The sequence below is a fragment of the Lagopus muta genome, chromosome 3 (genome assembly GCF_023343835.1).
Source record: "Lagopus muta isolate bLagMut1 chromosome 3, bLagMut1 primary, whole genome shotgun sequence".
NCBI classification, from domain to species: domain Eukaryota; kingdom Metazoa; phylum Chordata; class Aves; order Galliformes; family Phasianidae; genus Lagopus; species Lagopus muta.
Window position 1 is genome coordinate 68,242,955 of NC_064435.1, and position 21,102 is coordinate 68,264,056.

General features: G+C 44.8%; 1 protein-coding gene across 1 annotated transcript; it reads left to right on the plus strand.

Moving 5' to 3' along the window:
• Positions 1-2,496: 2,496 nt before the first annotated feature.
• Positions 2,497-19,188, plus strand: UBE2QL1 (ubiquitin conjugating enzyme E2 Q family like 1). The gene is made up of 2 exons (XM_048940765.1): positions 2,497-3,875; positions 17,868-19,188. The coding sequence occupies exons 1-2, from the start codon at positions 3,072-3,074 to the stop codon at positions 17,997-17,999; spliced, it is 936 nt and encodes a 311-aa protein (XP_048796722.1). The 5' UTR covers positions 2,497-3,071; the 3' UTR covers positions 18,000-19,188.
• The last annotated feature ends 1,914 nt before the right edge of the window (positions 19,189-21,102 follow it).

Sequence of the window (21,102 nt, forward strand, 5' to 3'; positions counted from 1 at the left end):
GAATCTTTCCCTCATCCCCAGCTGCCCCTCCCCGATGCAGCTCCATTGTTCCCTCGGGCCCTGTCCCCATCACACAGAGCAGAGCTCAGCACTGCCCTGCACACCCTGTGAGGAGCTGCAGCCACCAACAGGCCTTCCCCCAGCTCCTCTGCTCTCCGAAACCATCGGACCTCAGCTGCTCCTCATATGTCTTACTTTCAGACCCTTCACCATCTTTGTGGCCCTCCTTTGTATACTCTTTCATAGTTCTATGTCCTTCTTACATTGTGGCACCCAAACTCAAGGTGAGAATGTATTAGCACAGAGCAGAGTGGGACAGCCCCTTCCCTTGCTCACCTGGCTGTGCTGGGCCTGATGCACTGCAGGATATAGTGTGTAGGAGACGATGGAGTAAGAATTGGTGAAGATTCCATAGAGATCTCAGACCAAAATCTGTTAAGAGCTTTCTTGAGCCACTGATGATGTAGATAAGGACCACCTAATCAACATAGAAGGATCCCCACTGTCAAGCTGTTTTATTCTGGTTTTCCTCAAGACATTATGGTTTTCCTAGAGTTGCAGCCATCAATATTCCATCCTGGACTAACCAACTAATTCCCTCACTGAGGAAGCCTAGGGCTGAAAAAGAAGAGTTTGCTACATCACAACAACATTTTTACCCTATAGGCAGCAGTGCACAGTCTGAACCAGATGTCACAGCAGCTCTGTGTCACAGCATAGCCCCATTTGTCAGGGCACACCTATCATGCCCTCACACCAACCCAACAGCTTTCTCATCGCCTCCACCATCCATCTTGTGCTGCTTTACAACTCAGGTGGCGACAAGCCACAGAGCTGCTGCTTGGCTCAGGTCTCCTTTTGCAGACCACCGGGTAGACAACTCAGCAGTCACATGAGGAAGGTAAATAACCTTCATCATGTTAAATTGATGACCACAGCTCCTACTGCCAACTATCACAGAACACCACACAGTGACCTTTCAGTCTGAAACATTAACGAAGCCTACACAAAGGTTCCCTCCAGTTGCTAATTGGCATTCTGCTTCAGCTCAATGTATGTGCCCCACAGTCTCGACTGGCACGAGATACTTGGGCAGGGATGGCTGCTGAGCATCCTGCTCTGCACAGCTGCCCACCAGGACTGTCCTGATCCATCCTATCCTGACCTGTCTCACCTTGATCTGTCCTGCCACACCCCCATGCCTGCTCCAGCTGCAGGCAGACGGAACAGCCACGTCCTCCTGCACTCCCCCTGTACATACTGCTCCAGTCATATAGTCACCAAAATGCAGACTGCTGTCTTACTGATTTAGAGCCCTTAATAATGCCATACTTGAAAAGCAAATATAATTCTGCTTCTTCTTGATCTTAAAAACAGCAAGATTATCTAACCTGTGGTTTATCAGACAGATCTGTCGTTTAGAAAACCTGGCAAAGACATTAGCTGTGTTTCACACCATCTGTTGATGGTGAATTATTACCTGCTGAATGTGGACTCACTGGTAAAAGCAAGTGGTTAAATAACAGCAAGAAGAAAGAGAGGGAAACAATCATTGAGATTGGAAAAGACCTCCAAGATCATCTAGTCCTACCATCCGCACATCCCCTCCATGCTCACCAACCATGTCCCTCAGTGCCACATCTACACGTTTCCTGAACACCTCTAGGGACGGTGACTCCACCACTTTCCTAGGCAGCTGTGCCACAGCCTCATCACTCCTTCTGTGAATACATTGTTCCTAATATCCAACCTGGACCTCCTCTGGCGCAACTTGAGGCCAAAAATGTGGGCAGACTCCAGCATTACTATGAAAGCAGGTCAATTACTCAGTTTTTGATGAAAACATATTGTGTCCCATGGCACCTTTCAAAGTGTCCAGATGGTTTCCTTTGGACTTCTTTATGTAAGTGCAGTAGTGGCAACTCTTCAAAACCATAGAAAACGGGGATGAGAACACCTAGGGAAGGGGATGCGTTGGATGGAAAAAAGTGCTGTGGAATGTTGACTATCTCTAGAGGAGACTCTGCAACCTGTCTGGGCAACCTGTGCCACACAACAAGTGCAGGAGTGGGCACACACAGAGAAATGCATGGACATATATGCACCTATACCATTTGAGAACCATGAAAATCTATCCGTTTCTATAGGTATACTTAAAATGTCTGATATGCGTGTTATGCATAGGTTAAGATCACAGATAGAATATGTATATTGAGTTGCGTCACTTTTGTGTGCTTTACAGGTAAGACTGTGTGTTTAGGAGTGTATACATACATACCTGCACCACGAATTTACACACAACGATGCGTTTCAGTCTAAGCACGCTCTCGCACAAGTGTACCACATATAACGGTGCCGCAGCAGCGCTGACCCCCGGCACTAGCCCCGGGACGCACTGCCGCAGCGAGAGGCCCCGCGGGCTAGCGGGCGGCCGGGCGGCGGCGCTGCGGAGCGGGACGATTCCGGCGGCAGCCGGCGGCTCGGCGCGGAGACAGCGCGAGGGCTGCGGCAGGGCCCGGCCGCAGCGGCGCCGAACAAAGAGCCCGGGCGCGTTGCGCCGCCGCGGGCGAGCGGGGAGCCGGTGGGAGGCGGGTGCTGGGAGCCTCCGCCGGTCCCCCCGCCCGGGGGAGGCGCCAGGCGCTCAAAGGGGACCGGCCCGCCGGGGATTGGCTCGGGTGGGTGTGAGCCGAAGGTGCCGGGGAGGCCATCTGCAGCGCGGGGGGAGGGGGTTCTCCCTTGCCCTTCCCTCTCCTTTTTTTTCCCCTTCTTTTTCACGGGATGATGGCCACGGCCGCCGGGCCGTGATGTCCCCGTCAGCAGCCCCTGCGCCGCAATGCCGCTCGCAGCAGCCCTAGCGAGGGGAGGAGGTGTTTAAGCGGCGGCCGCACGTCCTCCCGCGCCGCCGCCGCCGCCGCCGCCTCCCTGCCCGCCGCCCCTGCGCCCGGAGCCGAGCGGCGCGGAGGGGTCCCCGCCCGCGCGGCGCCGCCCCCCCGCCCACCGCCGGGGCTTCAGAATAAAGATAGAGAGATAGATATAAAATAGCGGCAGGAGGCACTGCGGCCGCGCGCAACATGGCCACTCTGCTGCGGAAAATCGGGCTGATCCGGCTACACAACCGGGACACGGAGGACCCCAAGCACCACCACCGCAGCAGCCAGCAGGGCTCCTCGCTCCGCGGCCGGGGCGGCCCGAAGAACGGCAGCAACAAGCCCCAGCCGCAGGGCCCCCACGGCGGCGGCGGCTGCAGCAGCAGCAGCAGCGAGAGCAGCCCCGGCGGCCGCAAGACGAAGAAGGCGCCGGAGCCGGCCAAGCAGCCCCCGCCGCCGCGTTCGGGCGGCGGCCGGGAGAAGCCGCGGGAGGCGGCCCGGGAGCCCGGCGCGGGCAGGGAGGCGGCCCCGCAGCGACCCGGCTGCAGCTCCGGGCCGGGCTCGGCGCCGTTGGTGCCGCTGGCGTCGGGCTCGGGGCCGCTGGCGCCCGCGGGCCGGCAGCAGCACTGCACGCAGGTGCGGACCCGGCGGCTGATGAAGGAGCTGCAGGACATCGCGCGGCTCAGCGACCGCTTCATCTCGGTGGAGCTGGTGGACGAGAGCCTCTTCGACTGGAACGTGAAGCTGCACCAGGTGGACAAGGACTCGGTGCTGTGGCAGGACATGAAGGAGACCAACACGGAGTACATCCTACTCAACCTCACCTTCCCCGACAACTTCCCCTTCTCGCCGCCCTTCATGAGGGTGCTCAGCCCGCGCCTGGAGAACGGCTACGTGCTGGACGGCGGTGCCATCTGCATGGAGCTGCTCACTCCCCGCGGCTGGTCCAGCGCCTACACCGTGGAGGCCGTCATGAGGCAGTTCGCCGCCAGCCTGGTCAAGGGGCAGGTAGGGGCCGAGGGGCGCGGGGTGTCCGTGCCGCCTCTGGGATGGCGGCCCCGGGAACGGCGGGGCTCTGCCTACGGCTGACCTTGGCCGGCCGCAGAGATGCGGGGCGGCACGGAGGGGCGAGGGGCAGGTACCCCGCCGTGCCCTCCCGCGTGTGTGTCGTTCCTCCTCTTGGCTCCGTTGCCGGTGGCGTCAAGGTGCGTGATGGTCGCATCCTGTGCCCCAAAGCAAGAGGGGCTCTGCAGCACCCACTGGGGCTTGGGGCTGGAGCCGTTCGCGTGCTGGTCAGCCGTGCCTGCAGAGCCCCATACTGGATGGCTTCTTGTGTGAAGTCCAGCCTTTGGTGCAGGGCTTTGTCTGCCACTATCCTCCCCGGTGGCCTTTGTAGCCTGCACCTGGCTTTGCTGTGGCAGATCTGTGCCAGCTTCAAGTGCCGCTGTCAAGGGGTAGCACCTCATTCAGGGTAACTCTCAGCTCCCTCTCTCCCCTCCTCAAAAGGCTCCTAGCTCCTCCAGGCCTCTTCTTTCATCTGTCCCCAGCTGAATCAACACATTCTATTTCTATTTTTTTTTTTTCCTTCTGCAGAATATCCTTGGGAGAAAAGTAATTCATAAGATGTTTTTAGTAACTGGGTAACTACTGGTGGTGGAGCCCGTTGTCGTGGTCACTGTAGCGGGCAGTGTAGCGTACCCGTGGCTGAGTTAGGTGGTGTTTCTGCTCACCTCACAAATGCCCTTGAGCTCTATGCCATGCACAGCTCCTTGCCAGTCACTGCACGATGCTGTGTAACTTCTTGTATTCGTATCTTGGAAGTGAGGAGAAGAGCAAATAATAATGTATTTTCCATTTGCTTGGAAAAGAGAACATCACTCCTGTTTGCCTCTGCTTGGTTTGTCTTAAGACGGAAAATGTGGGTGTTCAGGGGACTCATTTATAAGTGGCCTTTTCTCCTTTTTCCTTGAATGATCTGGGCCTACTATGCTTCTTTTCCATCAGATTGTATTTTTCTCTACCTTTTATTTGAAGAGGTCAAGTTCTGTAGGTCACCTTGGGATATAAAAAACGCCTTCCAGGAAAAAAAAAAAAAAGCAACCTTCATTTACGTGGAGCTCATTAAGGTATACCAAAGTTCTGCAACTTCTCCTACTGTGTCACACAATTTATTAACTCATCTCTTATTACAGTAATTATATTTCTTGTTATTTTTAACAAAAACCTAGGAGGACAGTGCTAAATTCTTTTTTTTTTTTTTTTTTTTTTTTTTTTTTTCCCCCCCACAACAGTTCAGCACGTTTCTGGAGTATCAGATGTTGAATGTGAAATGGTTAAGATTTACTGACATCATAAAATGACTCAGTTAAGAAAAACACTGAGTTATTGAATTATATGATATATAACTACATATTTATTAATATTTCTTTCAAAATCCTGTAAGAGTTTTCCCCAAAGTCATGGTAATTTCTGATACCGAAGGATGTTTATGAGGGCATCATTAGTAGACACATTTAATATATAAGAATTTCAATAACATTCTTTCAGAAGTTCAAGATGTTAATTATAAAAAGCACAGTGTGTGTGGGGTGAAATAAAAGGGTGAAATAAACGGCTGCTGGTAACTTAGTAGCTCGCTATCTGTGAGATGCGTGTTCCTAAGTCTCACAGTGTGCGTTCCAAGCTAATAGGTGATATTAACAATAAATTCAATTTCTCAGTTGCAGATGTGTAATCTGCGATGGGCTGCCGCTCTGTAACTGTAGCCAGGCTCTGTGTAATGGGAGCCACATTTCTGTAATCACACTCTGGTTATGTAATCTTGACTCAATTGCATAATATGGCTCAAAACACAGCAGACACTCCTGGATCCCTGTTTTGGTTTTTATTGTAAAGGTGATATGCTTTTGGCTGTAATTTTTAGAAAGAGAATACAGCAGCAGAAATAGAGCAGTCAGAAGTAGAGGGTACTGTATTCCTCTGAGCTGCGGGGCTGGTTTCAGGTAAGTCCTGTCATGCTGTAGGCAGTCTCACTGCCCGCAGTGGCTCTTCCTGAACAAACAGCAACGGCTTCAGTCAGGGTCATGGATGAATTTCTGAATTAAAAATCAGCAGTAGTTAATGGTGGGTGCAGCACAGCTCGTGCTGAGGTCCAGGGCAGTCATCCTCAGAGGCAGCCTTGCCATGTGGGTCCCACTGGGAGCACGAGGCTGTGGGGACCTTTGGGAGAAACGTAACCCACGCATGGAGTGGTGATGTAGCATGAAATCATCATAAATAGTCAAGGCTGTGACACATCTGAGGGTGCGTGTCTGTAACACAAACGCAGATGTGAGTAGGCAGGGCTGAACTTTCCACCAGCATGCATCTTTCTTTTTGACAGTTTGAATGATAAAATGAAGGTGGTTGATTTCATTCACTATTTCTTTCCATTGCCATTTTGCAATACTAACTACAGCACTGCTGTTCTGTGCTGGGTTTTAGTTCTTCAGGGAAAACTGTAGCTCTCTTGGTATATCAAATTGTTGACCTCTGAATGTATAGAACCTTTTTATTTATTTATTTATTTTGTTAACAAAGTGGTGGAAAAGCTCATGGAGCTGGCACGGAAAAGACATCTTGAGACAATCAAGACTCTTGACAGTTTCAGATTTTTTGACATATTGCACACCTTTTCGCAGAGCAAAAGAAAAATTGAGATAAATTGTTTTGATGTCTCTCAAGTGAAACATCTAATTCAGGAGTTTAGTTTCTAGGAAGACTTCAACACGGATGATCCACAGCTTGAGAGGCTAGGTCCCAATTCCCAAACTCGAGCAGGAATTTTAACCTGTATTGGATTTTCGTGTAGCAAGGGTGTTTCTCCAGGTTCCCCACACAGGATCCAAACACCTCGAGTAACATTGCTTGGAAAACGTTTTACATTATGGGATGCGGAGGCACTCGTATTGGCCCAGTAACTATTTTGGGTTTCTCTCCATACCCTTGTTTCCTATTGGAAACCTTGAATTGCATTCTTTTAGATAGCTTTTGTCTGGAAGAAAATATTTTAACGGAAGAGAGATAATTTCTGTTTGAATGAAACAATTCACCGACCTCAAACTGTGCTTTTTTCAGTTTTTAAGGGAGGAAAAAAAAATGTTAATTGCCAAACAAGTTGGGGTTTGTTTGGTTGGTTGGTTCAGCTATTCAGCTGAATAAGTCAATTATTCACACAGCCCTAGTCAGTATCTTGAGGGGAATTCTCAGTACATCAAAGACCTAAGCCTGTTTATCTGTCTGGAATCCAGAATCTTATTTTATAAACTTGGTGTTGTCCTTAACTCAACTGCAGCCTTGGATTCAAGGGGACGGCTTTATGTTGAGTCAACCACTCTGTGGTTTCACCCCCTTGGGCAGACACTTGGACCCACTGAGGCCCAGTCGAGGCTGCCATCGGTCCATGGTGGGGCTAGGAGCTAACCCAAGGAAATACTAACCTGGGGTGATGGGAAGAAAGTAATGTGAATGCCAGTTGTTGGTTATCTCAAAGGCAACTGTTCAGCAATCCTGCCCAGCAGGACCTGCCATGTCTGTCCTCTCATCTAGGCTTTGGGAACGGCCTGCCGAGTGGTGCCCTCACAATAGTCTTTAATTAGTCTTTTAAACCCTTCTCCTTAATAGAAATTAAGGAGAGGGGTTTAAAAATGCATCTGTCGCTCTCAGTTTCCTGATAACAGTGTAGTTGTGATGGTAAGACTAATAACATGAGTAGCTGGGTGAAGGCAGTGGCAGCAGCGCCAGTCATACGAGAGCACCGAAGGAATGGTAGGCTGGTTGTGATCCTACTGACTGACACGTGTGACCCAGGCTGGCATGGGGCTCAGGAGCTGGCTTGCATCTGAAGATGCTGCAGATGATAACAGTCCCAAAGGAAAAACAGACTTTGTCCAAAAGTGGAAGAGGATTTTAAGTCTTTTAATGCACTAAACAAAATATTAGCACTTTATATTTAGAAGAAAAAGATACTGCAGCTTGTTTCCTTGGATAACGTTAGCAGGCAGTTGGAAAAATGAAATAAATCCATGTTGTTTCTCTTCAGAGAGGAATGATTTGACATTGGCTTAGTAGCAGCAGCTTCAAAGAGGACAAAACAATTTTTTTTTTTTTTTTTTTTTTTTGAGAACAGCTAATACAGCTGCATAGGATGCCTTGAGGAGTTTGTGCCTAAGCTGGCAACTGTTTGGTGCAGGCCTTCTTGTCCTTTTTCTGAGCTTCCTGGCTCTCTCCATGGAGGCTCAGGATAGGTCTACCAGCTGCTGGTAGCTGTCAGGTAGCTGTCGAGTCTGCAGGCAGGCTTGTGGAAAAAGCTCTTTTTGGAAAAAGCCCTCATTCTGCCATATTACAAAATATAAGGAGTGTAGGGATTTTCCCAGGGCATAGTGAATGGGGAATCTGTAGTTATGAGTGCTCTTACTGATGTGAACCTCTCTGTAATGTTTTAAATCAAAGCCAAATGTAGTCTGTGATTTAGATGTAATTTCCTGTAGCAAAATTTTTTGAATTCAAATAATTTTTATTTGTGCATTGTAATGTTAGATATATCTCAGCGTAGCCTCTTCGCTTGAAGAGAGATGTGCCTTGCATGAACATTAAACTCATCTCTCCTTCCATTTTAAAAACACTCTATCATAGCTGACTTCTACCAGAAGTGGGCTTATTTTATGAAAAAACGAACACAAAACATAGCTGTTACTCATAGTCTAAACTACTCCCTCTCCATCCTCCCAAACAAAAGTGTGAGAGAGCAGATAGCAGATGGGACTTGCATGGTGTCCAGGATGTCAGCAGGCTCCAGGTCTTTCAGATATGTATAGCAGAAATTAATTGCAAATCCATGAGCTTTCCTACTCCAGATACTCAGTTTGAGGACTGTAGCCTTGAATAAACCAGCTGATCTCAAATGCTGCAGAAAGTTGTAGAGGACTCAGTGGCCTCTCAGTTATTTGGGGCCATCTTCATATTAGGACCTTAAAAATAAAACTGTGTTGCTTTTAGCTTTTGATTTATTGCCTGAGTAAATGATGCTGGTTGCCTTCAAGGTTAGGACTGCCACTGAATATATATTGACTAATATACAGAGATTACAGAGGAGGCAAAGAATATATTACAGGGTTTGTTCCCCATGAAAAGGTATAAATGCTGTGTGAAGAGGTAACAAAAAATATTGTTTAGTTATGGAGAGGAAAATCAGATAGATTGGCCTTCAAAGGTTTCTCTTTTATTGCAATTGAGAAATCCCTCATTTTCAAGCTGAAGTTTAAGAGGGAGCATAATATTTGCCACATTGAGGTGTTGGGAATGATGAATGGGCTGGAAAAAACGCTGTTCATGTGTACTCTGATATATTGCTCTTCTGAGTATAGACTCTATTATTATGCAAATATATTCTACTGAGAGGAGTGAAGACACAAGAATTCTAACTCGTTGAAGTAGGAGGCAGCTTTAATTCTTCTAAAAAGCGGAGGGAACATAATCTCCATTTTACCCCTTCAAAGCACAGAAAGGGAGATTTTCAGACATTTTAAAATACGTTTAGCTATCATTCTCAGTGTTAAATAGTCATCAAATAAGAAAAATCACTAAATTGAAACAAACCGCCCATTTTAGAACATGCTTTTATGGATAGTGGAACTGATTCTTCCGTGCAGTACTTGGCTGATCTTTTGAATCAAAACTCTAAAGAATCAATGCTTTGGTTTGTAGCAAAATTAGACTTGCTCAGGAGAGCAAAATTTTTCCTTAAGCTGTAGAAGGAGTCCTCGTTTTCTTAAGAGAAAGCGTTAGGTAGAGTGAGCTGTAGTGTGTGCGTGTTCTGTCAGATACTTTGTGGAAGATTTGTATTTTTTCAAATGCAGAAAGCCTAGTCCCTGAGGGGTGACATGGTGTTCTCACGGAGGAGTAACCAAAGCAACCTACTTTCTGCTGTGTGGAAGATTGTTGTTTGTTTTTGTTTTGTTTTTTTTTCTTTTACAGGCTAGACTTGAAAATAGGCTGTTTTTCTAGCATCTGCACAGTGCCCAGGGATTTCCTTGCATGACCAGAGACTGCCAGACTGAAGATTTGTAACTCTGAGATAATTCTGGTCCTCATGGTAGGTGTCTTACTGTTAGGCATGTCCCCCAGTGAGAATCCGCAGTCACAACGTGGGGTACTGGTTAGGTAATTTAATAGGAGCTGTGTTTCTTTCTCCCGCCTGAGCTTTTTTGCACTGATGAGAGACAGTGAATATCTCTTTCCTTGACACATTCAGTCTTTCACATACGGTTTCCTGTTCACAAATTATCTTTTGCAATTGTCAAAAAAGGTAATGCTGATGTTAGGCTCCGGGGGGATGTGAGGATTGCCAGGTGCAATCACTCTGCAGTTAAACAGGGAGAACTTCAGAGGCTGTGGTGATTATCCTGTCTGAATGGCTCAAAATATATGTTAAATTTAATATGTGCAGGATCCAGTTGTCTGACTTGTAAATTGGATGCCAGTTTTCTGTCGTGCTATGAAGAGCATGTGGCTTAGGGCTGCCCTGCCTGACACCTCATTCAGCCTCATGCTGTGGAATCATTTCTGCAGAGCGCTGAACGCTCCTCCTAGCAGGTTTTAAGTCTCAGCAAAAATAGTGGTAATCACATGAGTTTGGGAAGTTGCAGGACAAGCTGCATGGGATGGTGCATAAGCTAAAGAGAAACGTAAGTATGCCTCAGCGAAAATAAGTATGAACTCCGTACTGATCTGTGCAAAGCAGGCAAGTGGGCACCATACTTCAGATACAGAAGTGCTTCCTGTTCTGAAATAGGATCAAGAAGCCAATCTAGTTTTTGCCCATTTCTGTTAAACACCAGACTGAAGAGGCATCAAGCATGCCTGTAGTCAGCTGTGTGCGACAGATGTGTGCCGCATGCCTTCCTCTTGCACATGCAGAGCCTGTCCTTGGAAACTGTCGTCTTATCCCCCTCCATGGATTTGTGCATGTTGTTGAAATTGAAGCTCCTCATTGATTTCATTCTCTTTTCCACGAGTCTTCAGAAGCCCTGGGATTTCTGCAGTGACTCCCTGGTAAGGTTAAAAATCAGTAAAGATCCCAGATCTGCATGCAGAGATGAGTGAAATTAAACCTGAGGAAGGAAGAGTATAAGCCCGCGTTATGAAATGGCCCAGAGCTCAGATGTTTCTCATACTTAAGTTTTATGAGCTGTAGAATGACTGTGTTTCTCTTGTTTCTAGGTTTGTTATGAGTGGTAGCAACCCTCATCCATTTGCTGTAGGACTTGTTTCCTGAATATGCACCCTTACAAAAGAATCACAAGGAAAATGAAAATGTTGATTTATTTTGTCAGATTGTCTGTGAGATTCTTTAAACATCAAATTTCCTATAATTTTGACAAAATTCAGTATTTCTATAAAGTATACTCAGAGTTGAAGTGTTTAATAATTATGTGGGAGGGAAATTAGTCTTTAGTTAATAATTTCAATTTCCTTGTTAGAGCATTTAAGCTGAACAGTGGAGATTCAAATCTAGCATTTGGGTTTTGTGGCTGACTTCAGGTGCAGCTATGGGGAAGTCATAGCTTTTCTGTAGTCTTCTCTCCCATCTGTGAAGTACAGATAACCCTTCGTACAAAGGTTCTTTAAGGATATGTGCTTAAAGCAGTTGGAAACAGAGGTTCTGACTAAGATGTCCATGTGCATCAATATGAAACGTATCACAGTCAGGAGATGAAGGAACAAGCTCGCTGGCTTGTGACACTGGTCCTACCCAATTTGATCTTACATCATTTAAATGTTCCCAGAGGTAGTCTGCTTTTTACGTTTGTTTGTTCAGTTTCTATTGCTATGGTGTACCTTTGTAAAACGTGCACTGTCAGTAACTGTGCAGGGATAGCATGGAGAGAGGTACTCCAGGGAGCTTGGCAGAAAACTGACACAGAAAATGAGCCTTCTGCATTTGGTCTAGCAAGTTCTGTGTGGTGGCACGGCTGTCTCGTGATGGAAGCCCACCTTATTTCTGATCTAGCTTGTGTTGTGACTTCGGGGCTGGAGGCAAATCTCAAGGATGTAGTTGGCTGACAAGATTTTCTTGATCTTTTGCCAAAACAATGTTTGTCTGACTCTTAAATGCACAAAATTCCTTAACCCTCAGCTGTGCTGGAGCCGTGCTACTGACTGCTGTCCTTAGAGAAAGGCAGGGAGGAGCAGCACAGTGCGCTGTAGCAATCAGAGATAGGACATGTAGGTGTTTGTATTGATTAAAAGATGCTTGCACCAAACAAGAGAGTGTTAATAATTGCCCAGCTGAAACTCAGACTTCTTTTTCCTGGACAAAAAAGGTACATTCCCAAACGGAGCTATTGATAAGATGCTTTAAAGCTAGAACTTGCTGAGTTTCCACTTCTTTGTATGGATTATCCTTAAAAAGGAGATTAAAAAAAGACAAGGAAATACAGCTTCAAAAAACATACATTTGCAGAAAAACATCATGCTTTTAATTCACTTACTCTGCAACAGTAACACTATTTGTCTGCATCATTTGCTGTAGTGCTTTGTTGTAGCTATAGGCAACACTTACCTGTTAGTGCAGTATAAATTGTTTGCAGTTTCTTGGACCTGATCAATTGTGTTTATGTGAAGGAAAAAAGAATTAAACCATGTAATCAAGAGGAGGAAGTGTGTGTATTACAATTTAGCAATGATAGGGCAAATTGCAGTCGCTGCCCTGAGAGCATTGACAGTAGCCCACTTGAGCATTGCTCTGCTTTTGAATGCTTCTCTAAAGCTGGTAGAAATGTTTTCCTCTGGAAACTTGTTTAAACATTCTAGAACAAGACTGGTTCAGTCTTAACTGTCTGATTCCTCCACTGCTTATCTGTACAGATTTGACTGTGTTTGCACAGTAAGTGGCTTTGCACAGTTGAGGCCCAAGGCCATTAATCAGTCACCTGAGTGGAACGTGTTACAGACCAGAGGCTCACACTGTGCTCCAGCTCTCCAAAAAACCTCTAGTTTTGAATAAGCTGTGGAGGACAACAAGGCCATCCGGGCACATCCTTCCTGTCCTTGGAGGGATCACCATGGATGTTGTATGTGGCACAGTGACTTGCTACAGCCTTTTGAGGTCTAAACCTCTACTTTTTTCTCCCTCTCTCAACATTTACCTAGAAGTGATTCACTACAGACTGCTTCTTTCTTGGCATGGAAAGCTGTGGTATGGCACAGCTGATGAAGAGAGAAAATGCAATTTTGGCTATGCAGCCTTGTGCTGACTCAAACACATGGACTACATTTAACCCTCTGTACATAGAACAAGTATGATTTTTCTTGGAAGACCAGTCTTAAGTTGTTTGCATACTGAGGATTAATGGATGGAATGCAGGACCAGGGGTTTGTGTTTAGTGCTAACTCAGAGGCCTCTCAGCTTCTTGAGTGTATTAGATGTGTGCTGTTTGTAATGAATGTTTCTTGTTAACAAGCAAAGAAAAAAAAAGAAAGAAAGAAAAAAAGCCTGTGTGTCACTGAAGAGTTTGCTTTGGCATGTCAGAGATGTGTCAGGGCTTGAGGCTGTTTTCAGAATCACCTTGGTTATGAAAGGACTGGTGTCTGTTTCCAATGAATCTCTGCAAAATTGAGGTATATGGGGCCTGCATTGCAGCAAGACTGAGTGAGACCTCTGTCCTGGAGGACTCAGAACGTGGCTGTGCAGTGCTGCTGTGGGCTGGGCCTGTGCTGGTGGTTCAGCTCAACTGCTTGCTTGGGCCTGGAGACCTCCAGAGGTCCCTTGCAGCAGCACGTCTGTGACTGACTGACCGACCCTGTAAGAGGCCAGTTCCCTGTCTGTAGTCAGATAGTGCTGAAATTGATACAAGGTGGAAGAGCACCACACTCTGTGCTGTGCCAGAGCTGTTGAGTTTCAGTCTGGGAGCTACTCTAATTGGTTTGATGAGAGAGATAAATCCCTTCATTGCTGCTAGAAAAATTCCCTTGAGGCCATTCTGAGACTGGAAGTAACAGAATGAATGTCAGGACTATTTTTCATGGCACATAGGCTAGAGGTGGGCAGATGGATGGTTGGAGTTGGATTCCAAGCTGGAGAGCTTCACATTTGGGATCTCTGTACAGGGCTTAAATCTGTCTGCAGACCACTTCATGACATGATGCTGTTAGATAACAAAAGATACGGCACATTTCTGATAGTGGTGCCAAGGTGACTTTAAGCAGCTACTTGACATTGAGTTTAAATATTGGTGAGGATGTGCGTCACTGTCACACCATGTCCTCCAGGAGAGGACGTGCTGATTGTGCTGATGGTTGAGGAGAGTGTGGAGGCTACTGTGGCATCACTGAGAATTAGAAAAGCTCCAGGATTTGCCCACAGCAGCTTGCAAATGTGGATGCCAGACCATACATGAGGCTTGCTTATGTTCTTCTGCTGCATATGGAGGAATACTCAATATGTCCAATATCTTGTGAAGGTGACCTGCAGCACCTGCCAGTTACCTGGCAGTTAGCAGGGTTGTGGATTAGATTCTGACCAGGTTTTTAGTCTCAACTTGTGAGTTTGGACAAAGAGTGACACTGAAAGCCTGGCACAGCAGGAGCACAGATTCACGAGGAGGCTCAGTGCAGCACATGCCCTTCTGCATTTCAGCATGGCTGTGTAAACCATGCTGCGTCATTACTTTCACCTTTCATGTTTCTAGCTTGTTAAAATTGCATCTTGGTAAGTACATGAAGTTACAGCAGATGGCAAAATCTGAAATGTTCTCTTCAACTCTTTATTTTAATTAGATTTTCAGTTATTCCTTTATGTAAAGCTCTCTGTGAGTGTCTGAAAGTATTGCGAGTACTTAAATAAGCTCCTGGTGCGACTTCTCATAGCTGAAGTTGACATTAATGGCTTTATGAAGGGTTTTCTTGGATTTTCTCTGTTTTAAATCTTTTGTGGAATGTGCTGATCTTGTTCAGCTATCAGTTTGACACTTTTCTTGATTGGGTGCCAGGCACCTCAAAACATCAGTGATGCAAATGATCTACGTGCCCTGCCACGGCAATAGTGACGCGTGTGGTTTGGAAATCAGTCACAGTGCAGTTGTGCACAATTGAGCTGTGGCAGTGCTGTATTTGCGTACTGTATTTACCATCCTTTTCATATTTACATTATGCAGCAGCTCACAGTCTCCTGACCAGAATTAACATGACTGTACGTTTAGATAGCAATTGGAAAACAAGTCGTACTCAGAGCTGGCAAACGTGTCTGTTAAAATTGTTTGATGATATTTTATAAATATGCACAAAATGCCGCTTTCAGTTAAAACTGAGAAGAGTTTTGTGGGCATAGCAAAAAGGTAGAAGTCCTTAACATGGTAGATACCACTCTAGTGTCAACTTAAAATCATCCAAATTATTTCGTCTGACGTTCCACCCTTCTTTCTCAGATTTATTTGAGGCACCAGGAAGGGAGACTTGCAAACCACAAGGTTAAATTTTAAACAAATTATAAACACCTGGCAGGTATTGGTTAATAAGAGATGGTGGTGACCCTATTTGCTGTATAAACTTATGGGAATGAGTTGACTGCATGCAGTACAATTAGGTGGTCTTTGATGGCACAGTTTACACTTAACCTGCATGCAGTACGTGATTGTGTTTTTGAAATGGCTCCATTTTATTACACTAAAAGGAAGTATGAGAAGAAAGTCATGGAACAATGCTCATTTTGTCTCTTGCAGCTCCAGTGACGTTTTAGGTGGCATGATGCTCACTACGTCATTCTGACACCAAAGAATTCTTTCCTTTTTCAAAGCAGTAAGCAGTTGACACTGAATGTGAGTGGTACCTGTTCTGAATGCCAAGATCCTATTTCTAGGTATGGAGTAGTATTGAAACTTGCTTAAAACTGAAGAAGACACAGATCACGCTGTGCTAGGTGCTGTGCAAACAATTCAGAGAGGTGTAAAAGCTTTAAAATTGTAAGAAGTTTTGCGTGTAAGATGAGATGTTTTGTAACTACTGCAGCATATGGAATTTAATAAGTCAATGTGAATGCATTGTGTGTGCAGCACCCAACTGGAGCAGTAATGCTCCAGGGAAGAGCAATATCAAAAGTAGCACTTGTGAGATTTTGAAAATGTTACCTAGTTTTGTTTAATTACTAATTGTGTCAAAACTGGAAAAGGAACGTTTTTTAAGAAAACTTGTTTGCAGGATTAAGTGATTACCCTTCAGACCACCCTTATTTGCAAAATATTAATCCCCAAGTTAGAATGGGGATAGGGAAGTTGTCTTGCTGTTTAGTCTAGCAGGTTATTTGAAGAGAAGGTATACTGCCAATTTGTAAGTGGGGGATAGGAAGAAAAACATCAAAAGGTAAAACAGTTGTATCTGAGAAAACCAAGGTGGTATAAATCAAGAGTGAAATTGAGTTCCTAATCTCAGGTTTTCTGGAAGAGAAGTCAAAGCACACAGGAAAATGACTTTTAAGGACAGGAATATGAAACGGCTTTTTTTTTTTTTAATGTCCTGCATGTATTGTTTAGTTATAACAATAGTGGTACTGAACAGAATGGTATCTGTGCATTATTTTGACAAATGATATGGCTGCGGAGGAATCTTATTTATTTAGTGGTACTTTGAGGATAGAGTTCATTGTTTTCTTTTTTCCCTCCATATTGTATTCTTTTTCTCCCCGCATCTAGTCATTTTCTCAATAATAATATTTGCATCTTTCTGAGTGAAAGAGTGCAAAAAATAGGAGCATGCTAACTTGGATCCTATGGTATTTGCTCATCAAATACGATATATTCTAAAAAACTGCAGGCTGACAAGTTGGAGAAATTACTGTACTTGATTTTAATGAACATCTATTTTGTGACAAATCCAATAGGCATAAATGCTTTCAAAGGTATTAGTGCAGTAGAATGGAATAAATTTACAGCTATATTTCTTTCTTCTGCTGCTTTGTAATTGACACGGACCAGTGTGCAAAATAAGGTGGGCTATTAATAACACACTAAATGTCTATGTTGCCATGCAAGGATTTGAAATTATATACCGCCGTGTGTTTAGAGGTAATATTTAATTGCAAAGTAATAAAAGTGCAGTATCGTTAGATGCATGTGTATTCAGGTATTATCAAGTGAACGTGTTGTGAGGCAGTAGTATGTAAATGGAAATTCTTTTATGTAGGTTGGAAGCAAGCAGGTGCTCCTGCCTGCAAGAAATCCTAGGGCTGTTTGTTTCTGACAGGTCAGAGGAGAAGATAAATGAAGCGTGTTTCCCGGGAAAGGCACATTTTGTAGTGACGTTCTGCATTAGCAGCAGAGTGTGGTGGGTTGGATATGGGTAGCACTGAGATGGAGCAAGCAGAAATGCATCACTTCTGTGGTGGTTTTCCAGTCATCAGCTGCCCCATAGTCAGTCTCACCACAGACCGCTTTACAAGCCTGGCATAAAAATTGCTCGGAAATGTCCGTCTGTTTCCTCAGCCCCTTTCTGGTTCCCAGAGCATGGGGGTGACCTGCAGAGCCCCTCAATTTAGCAGCAGGAAAGGGCCTGGGGCTGCACATTGCACGGAGTGCCTGCTTAATGCTGCTCTTGGACTGCACAGTGAGGGCTGGCACAGCGAGTGATCTGGAGCAGGCATCCCTGCCTTCATTTGCACAGTTCACATGCAACAAGAAAGAGCAGTGAGCCCAGAAGGGCAGTGCGCCAGCACAGGGGCTCGCTGGGGAGAGAAAAGCCCCGCAGAGGTTTTGTTTTGTTTTGTTTTGTTTTTTTCCTCCATTACCGCATTATAATGTTTAATGATCTCTAATAGCGTATTTGCCTGCCCCACTTCCCAGTTTGGGAGCTATGCTTTCTGGGATCTGCAAATGAGCGCCTAATGCCTGGAGGTGTTGAAAACTTAAGCTATGGTTTCCAGCTGCGTATATTCACATGCTTAATGAAGGTTTTCTCTTTTGTTCGGTGCAGGGCCGTATCTGCAGAAAAGCTGGCAAATCAAAAAAGTCGTTCAGTCGAAAGGAAGCTGAAGCAACATTTAAGAGTTTGGTGAAGACCCATGAAAAATATGGGTGGGTCACTCCACCCGTCTCTGATGGCTGATGTTAGCAACCCGCACTTAACACAAATGCTGAACAAAAGTACTGTGACATCTCCTCAGTGCTGTACACCGCCCATCCTTTTCTACTTCAGCTTCAGTTACATACCATGAATGTCAAGGAGACATCTAAGTTATTTATGAACAGATGTGTTTACAGAGGGAGAGGAAAAAAAGATGCTGTTTAGGATTATGTTTCAAGACTGGAGAATGGTCGTCATTGAAGTCACTTGAGAGGATATTGAGATTGCATCATTTGCCCCCATACAGCCCACATTGTCTTCAGCTTCTTTCCATGACAGCAGCACCAAACAGCAGTACTGGAAAGTCTATCCATTACTGCTCAGTTCATTTAAATGTAAATGAAACAGTTAATATTTAATAGGGAAGCAGTGCATTGCAGGTACATGTTTGCTGTGCTGTTTATCTTTGTCTCCTAGCAGGTCAACATAACTTGAAGATTTGTCTTTATGTGGAACTGTGGTCTGCTGTGACTAAATTTAGACCTCATTTGTGCTCTATATATGACCTTTAATTCATAAATGAAACCAGAATTAAAATGCTGAAAGGTTCTAGTGTTGACAAATTATTAAGTGGAATCACCCAACCAGTTACAATGTGCTGTCTATGCTGATACTGTGATGTGCTGTTCAGAAATAAAGCAGTGCAGTTAGCTGAAGGTTAGGTGGCTTTTTTAAACACATCCACACCAGGGTTCGGAGTGGTTGGTGGTAGCAGAAGCATAATTACCTTAGCAGAACCTTCTGCAGTCGCATGTGGCCCCTCAGTTCTTCAAAACGGCAAAACAAACAAGTGGAAATGGACAAAGCAACCTTAAAAATTGTCTGCTTACTTTTAAACTGATATGCCAGTAACGGAGTAAAAATTTTTGAAGCAAATGAAACATGGTTTGTAAGATGATTTGCATGACTGGATTTTTCTTTTTTCTTTCTACTCAATAGACATTGTATGTACTTAGAGCCCAGTATCTGAGAAAACCCACTGATGTATATAAGTGTCCTATTATTTAATCATTAAGATTTAAGTTTTCTGGTAAACAAATGGAAAAACTTCCTTAGGGGACTCCATAAGCTGAAGGTAATGTTTAGAATGGTATAAGAAAAGCATTAAAAATGTGGATTCTGAATGGAAAATCATATTGGACACATGCTGAATAAAATCACCAGTATCATTTTTGTTGCCTCAAGAATTTAATCATTTTGGCCAACCTTTGTATTCAAAATAATAGATTTCTTACTGTGAAATCTTGTGATGGCAATATTTTAATTGAAAGCAGGACAGTATCATTTGTAAGAATCTAATTAGGAGGGGGAAGAAGTGCATGCTTGAAAATGCTTTCCTTTGCATGTCTAATACAAAGCCAAGTAGAAGTGGCTGATGACTGGGTTCTGGTTGTATTATAGCAGCAGCGGAGACCATACAGAGAGTCCCGGGGCTTTGATGTGAGACTGCACACAACAGAGAAGACCAAAGAGGAATGAAGAACGAAGGAACAAGAGTGCGAATTAAGAATTAGCAGAGCAGATAGATACTCATGCAGTATTGGTGCAAAATCACTGCTCAGTTCATCTGCTTTGCCAGTGTGGCTGTTTGTCAGCTAGATGAAGAAGAAAACAATCATAGCATTCACCAAAATGGCTATGCAGGTCAAAACCACACAGTCTTGTGAACACTGCTGGTTTCTCACACTTCCCCTTTTTGCCGCCTCTTTCTCCTCTGACCGTTTGGGACACCCACATGGTGTGCCTTGTCTCAGTTATAACTGGAAATGCTTTCTACCATAGATCTACACAGATCTTGCTGTGATTTATCTCACCCTGTTTTATACATGAAGACAATGCTGTAATTCAGTGTATATGTGCTTTCCCTCTCCAACTGGGTGTCGCTTCTGTGCATCCAGCTGCAGAATGTGTCCTTTGAGAGAGGAATAACATTTCAAGTAATTTAGTTAGCCATTTTTATGAACACTCTTTTGCTCTCTGCTAGAAAGAGGAAACGAGTATGTTTAGTTAGGCACTGTATAATTTGCAATCCCTAGTGGGAGTTACTGAAAATGTATAGAGAGATCTATCACGGGAAAGCTGGAAAGGTTTATTTCCCTTCTGAAAAGCTCTTGTCTCATCAGTACGGTAAAATACTGTTAAAAGCAGCATGAAGGTGTGGTGAAATCTTGGGGGGGGGGGGTGTTTCTTTCTCTGCTGTGTTTCAACCTGTCTTATTTTCTCTGCCAGTGAGTTATTCCAAATCTTCCTGAGAACCGTATCTTTAATATTTAATTAAAGGGTTAGCTAAAAGGAAGATAGTGGGTGGATCGCTACCACTTCCCTCAAACCTACTTATTATGTATCTTCTTAAATGTGCTTTAAATAGTTAGAGCAAACGTCGTTGCTAAAAATCAGAGTTGCTTTCTGGCTGTAGGAGGTTCTTTGTATCACTCTGAGTCTCGGAGCTGCAGGAGAGGCAAATCAAAATGTGGAGTGCTTTGAAGCTGCAGCAAAAGGGGAGCAGAGCGTGTGTGATAAGCTACAGCAACAAATAGTCCAAGGAAGAAAGAAGCAAAAGTACACTGCACGAACTAGGGCAGGATGAAGTTCCTGCCGCACCAAAAATAAAAATGTTCCTATTGAAGAGACAGCTTACAGCAGGAGCGACTTGTGCTAGGGGAAGTGCAGGGAAAAGGGAACAGCAGGGAGCACAGAAGCATTGTGCTGCTGACCGCGGAGGAAGGCAGATTGCTAGGAATGTAGGTAATTAAAAGATTTGGAAAGAGGGTTGAACTATTTTAAGGGAAAATACTGTATCGTTATTGTCTAGCTGTATCAGTAGTTTATGCCTCAGTGCTATTGCTGAAGAATAGGTTTGAGGTTTTTTTGTTCCCAACAAGCCAAAAAAAAAAAGATTTAGAAAATCAGGAAAGGAAGGTGTGTGGAAGAAAGCAAGGGAGCAAGATCTAGGGGAGAGGGAGAGAAATGTGAAGTGAGGATATGTAATCAGACAGCTGAAACACCAGAAAGAAGTAGCATGATCACGGAAGGGGATAAAATGGAATCAAGGGAGGAGAGCACAGCGTGGAAGCAGGAGGCACCA

Excerpts from the sequence above, each read along its gene's own strand:
- UBE2QL1 (XM_048940765.1), top strand. The coding sequence starts at position 3,072 with ATGGCCACTCTGCTGCGGAAAATCGGGCTGATCCGGCTACACAACCGG. Across the intron at positions 3,876-17,867 it reads CCAGCCTGGTCAAGGGGCAG|GGCCGTATCTGCAGAAAAGC; the intron begins GTAGGGGCCGAG and ends TGTTCGGTGCAG.